Below are 14,320 nucleotides of genomic sequence, written 5' to 3' on the forward strand. Positions count from 1 at the left end.
GGACGTATCCCCCCCATCCCCCCATTTGCTACGCCCCTGAACTTCACCTATATACTATATAACTGCAGGTTAATTTTGTTTATGTATAATAACTTTCACCTTTGAAGCTATTAGTTACTGATTAATTAGTTAAAGTTATTATTAACGAATGAAGGCATGGTAATTAATAATCTTAACTTTTCCAAATTTGATAGTAATGCAATAATGAAAGTTGCTTTGTAATAATAATTATTGTGAAAAGCACTATACAAATACAAACTTGAATTGAATTGAGCTTGAGATTTAATGAGATCCACCAATCTTTCTGAGCACGGTTGTGAACACCAATGCCTTCAGCAAATGGAGAGCGAGGTCTGTGTGCTTCTGCAGCAGACACTGTCCATAGTCTCTGTCTCTCTGTGTGTTTCTCCATAGATCAGACATGAAGAGGCGTTTGGAGAGGTGGAAGTTCACAGGTACCATCTCTCATCTCTCATTTCATTCATCGTCTACTGATGTCTGTCTGTCGCTTAACACTTGACCTTTTAAAATCGCTTTTTTTTCCACCTTTCTAGACCTCTTAGTGTACAAAAATATTTAAATATAATTGTTTTTTGCCCCTATTTTCTTACTTTTCCCCTAAGGATTCTCACTTTACTCTGAAAGCCCAGTGATTTGAGTTTGTGAGTTTGGTCCATAAGAAATAGATGTAGGAGATCAAATGAACAGAAAAGGTTCTTAATGACCAATGTTGAATATCTAGAAAGCAGAGTGGTGTTATTGGGGTTAATTGAAGCCAAAATCATAATTAAAAAAAGGAATTTTTAAAAGCATTTCCATTCCAGCTTTGGTTCTAAAAATGACTAAAACATGCAATGAATAAATGATTAATTATTAAATCTTTAAGTAAAATTAGCGTGAAAGCAGATTTAGTAATATCCATCTTCTTTTTATCTAACATTTGTTTTATTTTATTCAGATTTATTTCACTACAAATGCTTTTAAGACATTGTTTTAAAATAAGCTAATTTCAATACAACAAAAACATTTCAATTCTTATTTATTTGTTTTTAAATTAATTTTAAAATAATTCAGATAAATTGTTTTTTAAAGTTAGTTTTAATTTATTATTATTTTTAATAATACCAAATAAAGAGTTCATTTTAATACATTTTTTCTTTTATAGTTTAATGTTTTAGCTTCAACTTCTTCTATTTCTATTTATTTTTTGTTATATTAAAAAAAGGTTAAATTACTAAAGTTAAACTTTACAGTTAAAATGACTGAAACTGAAACTTAAATAGCCAAACTCTAATTAAAATAATAAAATATTCAGTTGAAGCCAGAATTATTAGCCCCCCTGTTTATTTTTTTCCCCAATTTCTATTTAAATGAGAGAAGACTTTTTTCAACACATTTATAATCATGATAGTTTTAATAACTCATTTCTTATAACTGATTTATTTTATCTTTGCCATGATGACAGTAAATAATATTTGACTAGATATTTTTCAAGACACTTCTATACAGCTTAAAGTGACATTTAAAGGCTTAACTAGGTTAATTAGGTTAACTAGGCAGGTTAGGGTAATTAGGCAAGTTATTGTATAATGATGGTTTGTTCTGTAGACTATCGAGAAAAAATTAGCTAATAATAAAAAAAGGAGCTAATAATATTGACCTTAAAATGTGTTTAAAAAATTAAAAACTGCTTTTATTCTAGCCGAAATAAAACAAATAAGACTTTCTCCAGAAAAAAAATATTATCAGACATACTGTGAAAATTTAATTGCTCTGTTAAACATCAATTGGGAAATTTTTAAAAAAGAAAAGAAAAAAAAATTAAAGAAGGGCTAATAATTCTGACTTTAACTTTTTACAACATTTGCTAAATTTTAAGCTAAATTAAAGAGAAAATATTAGTAAAATCTATAATACTATACTGTAATAAAAGAATTCACTATAATAATAATAATAATAATGTAACATAAAATTATAATAATAAAAAACTATAATAATTTAATTTATATTTACACTTCTAACACTTAGGTAGAGATATGTGACTTCATATCACATATTATTACACAAACAACTACATCTCGTGGTCTCCTGAAAGGTTGAATCGTTAGACTGAGATGCACAAATATTGATCATCAGTAAATGAGAGTTTATGCTGTCTTTATCGCCCTCTTCTGGCTGCTCTTCTACTTTTCCCTGCTCTTTTTATCCTTTCCCTATTGAGTCAGATATGCCCTAGCTCTTCAAGCTCTGTGTTTTGTTGAATTGCAGGCTTGTCAACATGGATTTGCCCAACATTTGGAGCATCTTCTGTTCTACGGTGCAGACACCACTTCCCAGAATGCATCCGGAAACACTGCCCTCCACATATCTGCCCTTTACAACAAGGTAATTACTGTAAAGATCTAGCTGTAAACGGTCGTTTTAGTACTATTTATTTACTATTATTATTTTAAAAATGTATTATATTTTATTTTGTATTCATTTTAATTGTAGTTTGCTGTTTTATTTATTTGTTTGTTTAAGTGTTTTTGCTATACACTTAGTTAATTTCTAGTTTTTGTTTTATTTTCATTGAAGCTTTTCCGCTAATATAATTTTTTGAAACAAGTTGTGAGTGTTTTGTTTTGAAATTAATAAAAATAAGAGCAAATTTAAAGTTGAAGTTTAAATGACTGCTATGGCTTAATATACAATAATTAAAATCTCAGGGAAGCATTACAGTATGAAAATGGCATTTTCTCAATTGTTATGAACATTTTTATTTATTTCTAATAGTTGTCTGATTTTAATTGAACATTTTTCTTAATGATATATAATATTATAATATAATGAGTGAATTAATGAGTGAATTTTAAGGGGAAAAAGTTTATATCTCTGTAGAGTAGAGAAAAAATAACCCTGTTGTATTCCAGTTAGTTTGATTGACATCTCCTCTGTCCAATCAGGAGAGCTGCGTCCGGGTCCTTCTTTACCGAGGAGCCAGTAAGGAGATGAAGAACAAACATGGCCACACCCCCTTCCAGGTGATGACCGTGTGTTATTAGTTCTTTCCCAAACCAGTTCTGTTTCACCACTGGACTAAACAATTGAAATAATGAGTTTCTTCAATGTAGATTTATAGATTACATTGTTCAAAATGACACTAACGAACAAATGTTTTAAAACATTTTAATGTTTTTAAAAAAGTCTGCTCTGCTCACCAAGCCTGCATTTATTTGATCCAAAGTACAGCTAAAACAGTAACTATTTTGAATATTTACCATTTAACTATTTAAAATAACTATAAATATTCACTCATTCATTTTCCTTCAGCTTAGTCCCTTATTTATCATGGGGCGCCACAGCAGAATGAACCGCCAGCTATTCCAGCATATGTTTTGCACAGCAGATGCCCTTCCAGCTGCAAACCAGTACTGGGAAACACCCATACACTCTCACATTCACACACACTCACATACACTACGGCCAATTTAGTTAGTTTATTCAATTCACAAAATATAGCTAGGGCCAGACGGAATCTGCGGACGTTTTTTGCTATTTCTGCGCAGAATTTTGGTAAAAATCTGCAGATTTTTTTCAGAATGATTTTAGTATCGTAACTAGTTCGCGTGGGTTTCCTCCAGGTGCTCCGGTTTCAAATACATGCGTTACAGGTGAATTGGGTAAGCTAAATTGTCCGTAGTGTTTGTGTGTAAATGAGTGTAAATGGATGTTTCCCAGTGATTGGTTGCGGCTGAAAGGGCGTCCGCCGCGTAAAAACGTGCTGGATAAGTTAGCGGTTCATTCCGCTGTGGCGACCCTGGATTTATAAAGGAACTAAGACGAAAAGAAAATGAACCAATGAATAAATAACTTAAACCTTAATACTTGAAATAAAAAGTAATACCTTTTTAACTTGTATTTAATGTTTACGATGCAAATCCAATTAGATCCACTTTATTGGTAAACAAAGCATATATCTCTACTAAAAGACAGAAAATATTACTTTACAAACTATATTTTACATAAATCATATAAATATTTTTATATTAGTCAATAATATTACTGAAATTAATTAAAAAGCTTAAAAAATATTGATTTACACACATTTACTCAAGTAAATAAACAGAATCAATGATGGGCTAAAAATCTGCGGAATTCTGCGCACGCAGATTCCGTGTGGGCCCACCTATAGCTTATGTGTTTGGACTGTGGGAAAAACCAGATCACCTAGAGCAGGGGTGTCCAAACTCGGTCCTGGAGGGCCGGTGTCCTGCAGATTTTAGCTCCAACTTGCCTGAACACACCTGCACGGATGTTTCTAGAAAGCCTAGTAAGTGCTTGATTAGCTAGCCCAGGTGTGTCTGATTGGGGTTGGAACTAAACTTTGCAGGACACCGGCCCTCCAGGACCGAGCTTGGACATGCCTGACCTAGAGGAAACGGAGAGAACATACAAACTCCACACAGAAATGCCAACTGACCCAGCCTGGACTCGAACCAGCGACCTTCTTGCTGTGAGGCGACAGTGCAAACCACAGTGCAGCCATGTCACCTATATTTAATATATTTTAAAATATAATTTATTCCTGGGATTTCGAAGCTGAATTTTTAGCATCACTTCTCCAATTACACTTTATTCTTTAGATATTTATTAATATTATTATTATTAATAATATTATTATTATTAGTAGTATTAGTAGTAGTAGTAGCAGTAGTAGTAATTTTTTAATAACAATTGAGTTAATTTTTTTTAGGATTTTATAAGTAGAAAGATCAACATTCATCTGAAATAAAACGCTTTTGTAATACACTATACCTTTTAAAAAGGATGAATCAGTATTACTGTTTTTTGTAAAAAAAAAATCGAATTCATTTAGCAGGGATGCATTAATTTGGTCAAAAGTGATGACAAAGACATTTATAATGTCACAAAAGGTTTCAATTTCAGATAAATGTTCTTGGGCCATGCAGTGGTGCAGTAGGCAGTGCTGTCGCCTCACAGCAAGAAGGTTGTCGGTTCGAGCCTCGGCTGGGTCGGTTGACGTTTCTGTGTGGAGTTTGCATGTTCTCCCTGCGTTCGTGTGGGATTCCTCCGGGTGCTCCGGTTTCCCCCACAGTCCAAAGACATGTGGTACAGGTGAATTGCGAAGGCTAAATTGTCCATAGTGTATGAGTGTGAATGAGTGTGTATGGATGTTTCCCAGAGATGGAAGGGCGTCCGCTGCGTAAAACATGTGCTGGATAAGTTGGTGGTTCATTCCGATGTGGCGATCCCAGATTAATAAAGGGACTAAGCCAAAAAGAAAATGAATAAATGATCTTCTGATCTTTGAAAAATGTCTGAAAAGCAAAAATAAAAACTCACCTTTCAGCATATTAATAAGAATAATAATAAAAAAAAGATGTTTCTTGATTTCTGAAGAATCGTGTGACTGGAGAAATTAGCTAAATATTCAGGTTTGAAATTGCAGAAATAAATGACATTTTAAAATATATACCAGTAGAAAACGGTTATTGTAAAGATTGTACAGATTTTGCTGTACTTTGGATCACCGGCTTGGTGAGCAGAAGAGACTTCTTTGGAAAAAAACATAAAAAATCTTTCTGTTTTAAAATTTATGACCGGTAGAGAACATTGCGTTGCTGTTTGTACAGGTTGCTGTGATGTCTGGGCATTTTGAGCTTGGAGAAATCATCAAAAATCACAATGACGCAGATGTAGGTGAGTGTGCATCTTTAAAAGGAAAAAGAAGCTATTTTAATCCAGTTTTGAGGCAGTGTCCCATGCATCCTTCGTGAAAATGTCAAAACACATAATGCACTGTGACAAGCGCAATGGAAGAAACTCATCCAACATGCTGACAAATCAAGAGAAATGGTGAGGAATGTGATTACTTGGTTCATATAAGTAAAAAAATGCTGTATTTTTTAGATGAACGCTGTCCTATGATCTATTTTTGTTAAGGGTCGTAGAGTTAAATGAACTTTAAAAATGTATTAAAACAGTAAAATAAAAATCTATTGTATTTAGTTATAAAGTATAAAGCAGCTACCTGTTTAATCCAATACACACTGTTTACTCAACACATTTTAAACCATTTACTCAATATTAGTCATTTTAATGTTATGCCTTTATAGTGTTAAGCGGTCCTACAAACCGGCACAATGTGCGCTGTCAGGCACAGCACAAGTGTTTTTGCTATAGTTTTAGCCCAGCATAGGTATCTTTTCACTTCAAGCAAATGCATTTGTGCATCCATGAGTGTGTTGGTCTGAATAAAAAGTGTGTTAAGGCGTATTGTTGGCCCTATTTTGAGGAAACTGAAATAGACCGTTCCATTGATTAACTAAGAACTGCTCTAAAGTCAATAGCACAGTTTATTTCTTTATTTTTTTTTGTTATTTAAAGCGTGCCTTTATTGATGGGGGGGTCCAAAATGCACGTACATGTTACTTATTGCTAGGCCCACACAGAATCTGCACACGCAGAAATACGCAGATTTCCACAGATTTTTAGCACATCATTGAGTCTATTTATTTACTTTATTTTTTCAGTTTTAAATTAATTTCAGTAATATTATTGACTAATATGAAAATGTTCATATGATTTAGTAACGATACGGTTTGTAAAGTAATATTTTTCTGTCTTTTAGGAGATATATGAGAGACTTGCGTTGTTTAGCAATTCATGAGTGGATCTAATTGGATTTGCATTGTAAACATTAAATAACAGTAAAAAAGTTATTATTTTTATTTCTTGTATTAATTTTTTAATGACGATACTCCCAAAATCATTCCGCATAAATCCGCAGATTATCTGCAAAATTCTGCGCAGAAATAGCAGAAAAATTCCACAGATTCTGTGAGGCTCTACTTATTGCACACACAGGGATTCACAGCAGCACACAAATATCTTTAAAAATGAAAAAATAAACATTGAAGTGTGAATTATGATTATTGTCTACATAAATATAAAAAAAAAAACGCTACCTTGTCCTCCTTCACCTCAATGGGCTTTGGTGAATCAGGCTTGTTCTGTAGATAGTCTTTAACCTTGTGCACAAGGAGATTCGTTTCCTCACTAGGAAAGCATTCTGTTATATAATCTTATAACAGTTATGGCTTACAAAGTCCGCCATGTAAATAGTGAATCCACCAGACCCGACTACAACTCACTCTTAACTCTTTCCGTGCCATCGATAATCCGTCAATTAAGAGATAATGCGCTGGGTGCACCAGCTATTTTGCCCATAATTAAATGATCAAAAGTGGATTCAGACAACAGGTGACTTTAAACCGTTAGCTTAGATCGTTAAAATATATAGCCCTGAATATTAAACTGCTAATACTAAAATAAGCATTCAGTCAAAGTTGTGAGTTGTTTCTCACATACTTCATTAATATCTTTCCAAATTATCTGCCAATTCAATTCTTTTGAAGACAGTTGTAGACAATAGACATTGTAATGGCAAATTATTTTCTTGCTATTCACAAGAAATATATATTTTAATGTGAAGACTAAAAATGTTTGTCTTTTGCTTTAATTCTCCAGAGAATGATCAGTTTGCACACAGAGAGCCTCTGTGAGCAAAAAGGTCCCAAGCATGGGCTCACAGGCATTTTTTAAAGACAATGTTTTTAGATAAGAATTTCTCTACAGCTCCTTAACTCTTAAACAACCAGCAGATTACACATGGCTGTAATAGCCCAATGACTATAATGCATTTGATCTTTACTTTAGTAAAACCTTAATCAATCATCAATATATAATTGTCAATTGGGGCTGATCAATATATCATTTTAGCATAGACATTGCAATGTGTGTATCCGCAATGGTCACTTCTAATCATTAAAGATTAAGATATTATTTATACCATTATTTATACAATGATAACCATGTTATTTTATGTTTGATCGTCTATTTTATATATGCTTGTAATTCATTATATTTTGTGCAGATGATAATGAATTATCACCACGTCTTGATCACCCCATTCAATCTAATTAATGAAATCTTTCCAAATAGAGCTATAAAATCATCTGGGGAAATTATATTTATATCACAATATATAGTAGTAGTAAAGTAGTAAAATTTTATTGTCCTTGACAGGAAATTTGTTATGGGCATCGCCATATTGCTGCAGACATTCACTACAAACAAGCAATAAAAACAATACAAAATGCAACAGTTACAAAATTTATAATGCTAATTAAGATAGACTCTTATTAAATAAGCCCACTGATACAGGTACAAAGGATTTCTTATAACGGTTTAACCTACAACCCACTATATCACAGCGAAACAAAATATTGCATTGTTTCTACTTTTATAATCTTCTTCTTATTGCTCTTGTTTTTATTCAACCCAGGCTCATTCTGAGAACGTAGTCCCGGGGACGTTTCTGAAGACCGCGAAATACGTAGCCGGGGGTACGTACGGCTGCATTTCATTTTTTTAAGCGAACGCTGCGGGGCGGTGTGACACCGTTCCCTTTGGCGCTCGCCGGCCGGCCAGCCGCTCGCCTCCGTGTGGAGGGCTTTCCCGCTGCAATCAGTTTGTCCGGTTAGCTCTTCGTGTACTCTGGCGGACTCGAGGCGCAGAGAGGGGCTGACCACGACGACGACGACCGGGTTCGAGTCCGGGGAAGAGCGGTTCCAGAAATCAGGTAAGAAAACAAAAACAAAATCCAAAAAATGAAGCGAACAAGTTCGTCACAGGGTGAGAATGTGGTCAAAATCCGAAAACGTGGTAAAAATTAGACGAGGGCTTTTCTTTTTCTGGACTGCTTTTGTGAATCGTCGTTGGTTGGGTTTAGGAACGGAGGAGGGTGGGTCAGCCGATTGGCCGGTCGCACGGTCAATCATTCTGTCATCCAGGCAGACAGGCGGAAGGCCGTTCGACAGCGGCCTCTAGCGGGTTTACGCGAGAACGGCGTGGGAAAAAGCGCGCACAGCGGCCTCTCGCGGACTCGCGAAAACAAAAACTGCACAAATACGTACCTCCCGGGACGTATTTCGCGGTCTCCAGAAACGTCCCCGGGACTACGTTCTCAGAATGAGCCTGGGTTGTTTTTATTGTATGTTGTCCTTGAGTTACCAGAAATGTGCCTTTAAATAAAATGTATTATCATTATTATTATTATTATTATTATTATTATTAATGTCTGATTTTTTCAGTATCGTGCAGCCCTATTGTCAATCATCAATATATAATCGTCAATATTCAAAATTTCCATCACAACATCAAGGCAGCTTCCCAGGTTTTGAAACGGAGCCCATCTCTAACCTTCTGTTCTTTCCTTATTAGTTCCATTTTTGGAAACTCCCAAATATGCTTCTCACTTTATGGACGGTGCATTGAATCAGCCACTGTCGACGGGTCTTCAGCATCCTCACCCGCTGCTCCGGGCTAAGAGCGAGAACACGATGACCACCATCATGGACCCTGCAGTGATACCCGCCGTTGCCAGTGTACCACCCGCTCAGGTAGAGCATCAGCTGGTAAACTTTAATCCCCTTCCAAAACACGCAGACATCATCTGTTTACTCTGGTTTCAATCAGACACAGCGCAGAGCCTCTTTTGCCATGAGGAGCTCCAGCAGTCCCCGCGGAGCCCGAACTCGCTCCCCGTCCCGTGGAAGAGAAGGAGGAGAAACGGACGAGAAACACCACAAACAACGAGGCAGACAGGGGTCAGTTCACAGACATGCTGTCAGTCTGCTAATAAATACTGTATACACAGTCATGGTCAAAATGATTGGCATCCTGGTTAAATATGAACGAAATAAATCTGCTTTGTTTATTTTATTTATCTTTCATTTAAAAGAAATTGAGCAGAAAACCTGAAGAATTTGATTTGATTCTTCAAGTTTCCTCTAAACTTTAAATTGCTAACAATTTTGATGTATTATAGGAAAAAACATAGGGAAAAACAGTAACACTTTATAATAACTACACACTCTGAATTATTTATTAAGCATTAGCAAATAGTTAATTATTTGAACTATTTGATGAACATTAATTTAACAAATAGTTGATTATCTGTTAAGCATTAATTTTACATTAATAGACGTTAGTTAGCAGTTTATGCAAATGCTGTATCCTTGACTTATAAGCACATTTATTATGTGTTTAATAGTTTTATTTTCATGCTTTATTACTTATTAATTGTTCATTAGTAAATTCATTATTACATTATTTACAACAAGTTGTATTTAAGAGTAATGGGAGACTTTTAGAATCGTTCAGAATGAGTAAGTAAACGATTAATAAACTCTTCAAATCAACATTTATATATTTTATGATTCAGGCATGTAGTAATGGTTACTATGAATGTTAATAAATGCTTTATTAACTCAACATTCATGCACCTAATCTAAAGTAAGGACTATTTATGCTTTGTAAACTCCTAATAAGTAACAAATAAAGGCTCAGTATCAAATGAACAATAAATGTTTGCAATCTTTATCTAAAACATGTAATTATTGTAAACTTTAAACATTGCCGAATAACAAGAGTGTTAAAATACAATTAAAAATAAATACAATTAAATAAAGTTGGATAAAACAACAACAGAATGTTAATTTAGCAATATGTTATGATACAACATTTTAATGTTATTTAGTGATGTTTAAAGTTTACAGTAATTTTATTTTACTTAAGATTACAAATATGTATTTTTCATTTGATACAGTTTCAATTGTGTGTCTTCAAATAAATTGAAATGAATAAAGTCATTTAGAACTTTTTAATGAGCTTTTAATTGTCATTTATTGGGATTTATAAAGCAGAAATTGTCCTCACTAGATTAGGTCACAAAACTGGATGAAGTTGAGTTATAAAGCATCTATTAACATACAAATTGACTATTAGTATATGCCTGAATAATAAGATCTATGAATGTTAGTTTAAATAGTTTGTTAATCATTTACTTATGCATTCTGAATGATCTTAAAATAGCACAATCTATTCTTAAATAACTAGTTTAAAAATAATGCAATACTTCAGTAATGAAAAAATAATCTTTAAAAAAATACAATCATTATTAGATAATCATTATTAGATACAAAGAATGTGTATCTATATTTATAAACTGCTTACTAACATCTATTAATGTAGAGTTAATGCTTAGATAATGAGTTAACTACTTGATAATGCTTATTGAATGATTTGTAGTGTGTAGTTCTTATAAAGTGTTACCATTTAAATTATTTATTGTATAATTTCTATATATTTTATTATATAGTTTTATTGAGAGCTTTAGTTTTAGATTTACACACTTATTTCAACAAATAATATAAAGCTAGCAGTACGGAAATACTGTGATAGTGAAATACTGTAATATATATATATATATATATATATATATATATATATATATATATATATATATATATATATATATATATATATATATATATACATATATATATATACATACATACATACATACACACACACACACACACACACACACACACACACACACACACACACACACACACACACACGCACACACACACACACACACAGTTGAAGTCAGAATTATTAGTCCCCCTTTGAATTTTTTTTTTCTTTTTAAATATTTTCCAAATGTTTAACAGAGCAAGGAAATTTTCACAGTATGTCTGATAATATTTTTTCTTCTGAAGAAAGTCTTGTTTTTTTTATTTCGGCTAGAATAAAAGCAGTTTTTAATTTTTTATAAACCATTTAAGGTCAATATTATTAGCCCCTTTAAGCTATATTTTTTCAATAGTCTACAGAACAAACCATCGTTACACAATAACTTGCCTAATTACCCTAACCTGCCTAGTTAACCTAATTAACCTAGTTAAGCCTTTAAATGTCACTTTAAGCTGTATAGAAGTGTCTTGAAGAATATCAAGTAAAATATTATTTACTGTAATCATGACAAAGATAAAATAAATCAGTTATTAGAGATGAGTTATTAAAACTATTATGATTAAAAAATGTGTTGAAAAAAATCTCTCATTTAAACACAAATAAATAATTCAGGGGGGCTAATAATTCTAACTTCAACTATATATATACAGTATATACATACATACATATATATATATAAAATCAAAATCATTATAATTGTTAATTGTTATAATTATTTTTATGTTTTAATTATTATAATTGTTCATTTTTATTTCACTTTATTTTTCTCTTAAATTCGCTTTTTCATTTTATTTTTAGCAGTTTTTAGTCTTTTTTTCTTTAGTTTTGTAGATGGAAACCTGGATAAAAGTGATTATTGTAGCTCTTACTCATTCCTGTAAAAGCTGAGAATCCAGCAAAATGTAAATTTTAGCTGTTTATTTACTGTTTGTGGCTCTGCAAACGCTGAGAAATAGCAGAGAGGAGAGGAAGAGGAAGAGTTCAGTCTATGCAGCAGATCATCTTCAGCTCTCAGCAGGTCTGAAGTTCAAACCCATGGAAATGAGAAGCACCTCAGGACATCATAAATTAATAAATGAATTTCCCAGGATGCCTCGGGTTGTAATTACATTTGTTTTCTTTTAGTTTACTGCGTCAATTGATTTCCATGCTGGTAAACGTCCCTTTGGTGCCTGAACAATCTCAGCCTGTCAGGGACTTTTCCAGGTCAAATTTATCACCAAAACCAAAACAAAATACTATAAAGGATATTTTGCTGACCTGGATGGCATGGTGGCTCAGTGATTAGCACTGTGGTCTCACAGCAAGAAGTCGCTGGCTTGAGTCCTGGCTGGGTCAGTTGGCATTTCTGTGTAGAGTTTGCATGTTCTCACCGTGTTGGCGTGGGTTTCCTCCAGGTGCTCCAGTTTCCCCCACAGTCCAAACACATGTGGTGTAGGGGAATTTTGAATACCCTAAATTGGCTGTAGTGTATGAGTGTGTGTGTGTGTGTGTGTGTATGTGTGTGTGAATGAGTGTGTATGGGTGTTTCCCATAACTGGGTTGCTTCTGGAAGAGCATCCACTGCACAAAACATATGCCGGAATAGTTGGTGGTTCATTCCACTGTGGTGACCCCTGATAAATAAGGGACTAAGCCGAAGGAGAACGAATGAATGATATTTTGCTAACAGCTTAGGCTTTTTAAAGGGATCCTGTTACGCTTTTTACGCTTTCTTAGTGTGCGATGTTACTCTTTGAGAAAACATTTTGCAAAGTTATAATATGAATGAATGAATTTTCTTCACTGAGTGAACACATCACAGTATCACTCTTTAAAGACTGAGTTGAGTTGTTAGTAGAAGTGTGTTGTTGCACACAGATTTAATATACACATGCTATTAATTCCGCTACTTTTTACAGTCACTTACACTTATATAATCAATATAATAGACAGTATATATGTATTAACCAACATCTACATGTGGATAAAGTAATGTGGACAAGCCAGCTATTAAACTAAAATAATAAATGCATTGACATTACACTAAATAAATAGTACAATTTATTAAAAGTTGTATAAATAAAATAACAATGTAAAAACTGCATGACGAGAAATACATGTAAAATAAATAATGAGATTTAAAATAAATGATACATTTTGCAAGTAAAATATTGAGTAAAAATGTCAAATGTTTATAAAATGTCGTTTGTATATCTTTTGTCGCCATTCTCCTATTTTTATATCTAAGAGTATTCTAATTTCTACATTCTTATGACTTTATTATTATTATTATTATCGTGTTGTCGGTCACACTTTAGAATAAGGTTTCATTAGGTAATGTTAGTCAGCGTATTAAATAACATGAACTAATTATGAACAAAACATGTACAGCATTTATTAATCATACTTTAACATTTACTAATGCATTCACTCTTGTTAACATTAGTTAATGCACTGCGAGTTAACATGAACTAACAATGAACAACTTTAATACCAATAACTAGTGTTAACAAGCATGAATAAATACTGTAATAAAAGTATTGTTCGTTGTTTGTTCTGGTTAGTTAAGGCATTACCTAACATTAACTAATGCAACCTTATTGTAAAGTGTTACCATGTCGTCTTTTTTTTTTATTTTTAATACTTTATTTATAAGGATTTTTTTTATACATTTGCACAAAACAGAAAAAACAAACAGTCAACAACAACAAAACAAAATATACAAACAAATATCCCCAACACTACTTTCCCTTTGTGGCTTTAACAGAAGATTTACATAGCTAACAGTCTGCAAATATAAAGTCCTCAAGCGTCACACAAATGCACAGCAAGTGTACGTATAGGGTGCATACACAACTTCAATACAGTAATGGCAAACAGAAGAATAAATGTAAAAAAACAAGGAAAATGCAAAACGATACACGTAAAAAGTGAACAATTCAGTGTGTAA

The 14,320-nt window shown here is 33.0% G+C and overlaps 1 protein-coding gene across 1 annotated transcript in view; it reads left to right on the plus strand.

The window, feature by feature from the left end:
• The window catches only part of LOC130218395 (SH3 and multiple ankyrin repeat domains protein 1), a 117,926-nt gene that overhangs the window by 50,961 nt on the left and 52,645 nt on the right, over nucleotides 1-14,320 (plus strand). Inside the window, exons 8-12 of the mRNA XM_056450579.1 lie at nucleotides 2,269-2,385; nucleotides 2,946-3,023; nucleotides 5,637-5,703; nucleotides 9,289-9,467; nucleotides 9,544-9,674. Of these exons, the coding sequence (XP_056306554.1) occupies nucleotides 2,269-2,385; nucleotides 2,946-3,023; nucleotides 5,637-5,703; nucleotides 9,289-9,467; nucleotides 9,544-9,674 (572 nt within the window). The remainder of the gene's footprint in view (nucleotides 1-2,268; nucleotides 2,386-2,945; nucleotides 3,024-5,636; nucleotides 5,704-9,288; nucleotides 9,468-9,543; nucleotides 9,675-14,320) is intronic.

Source organism: Danio aesculapii, chromosome 24 (assembly GCF_903798145.1).
Source record: "Danio aesculapii chromosome 24, fDanAes4.1, whole genome shotgun sequence".
Taxonomy (NCBI): domain Eukaryota; kingdom Metazoa; phylum Chordata; class Actinopteri; order Cypriniformes; family Danionidae; genus Danio; species Danio aesculapii.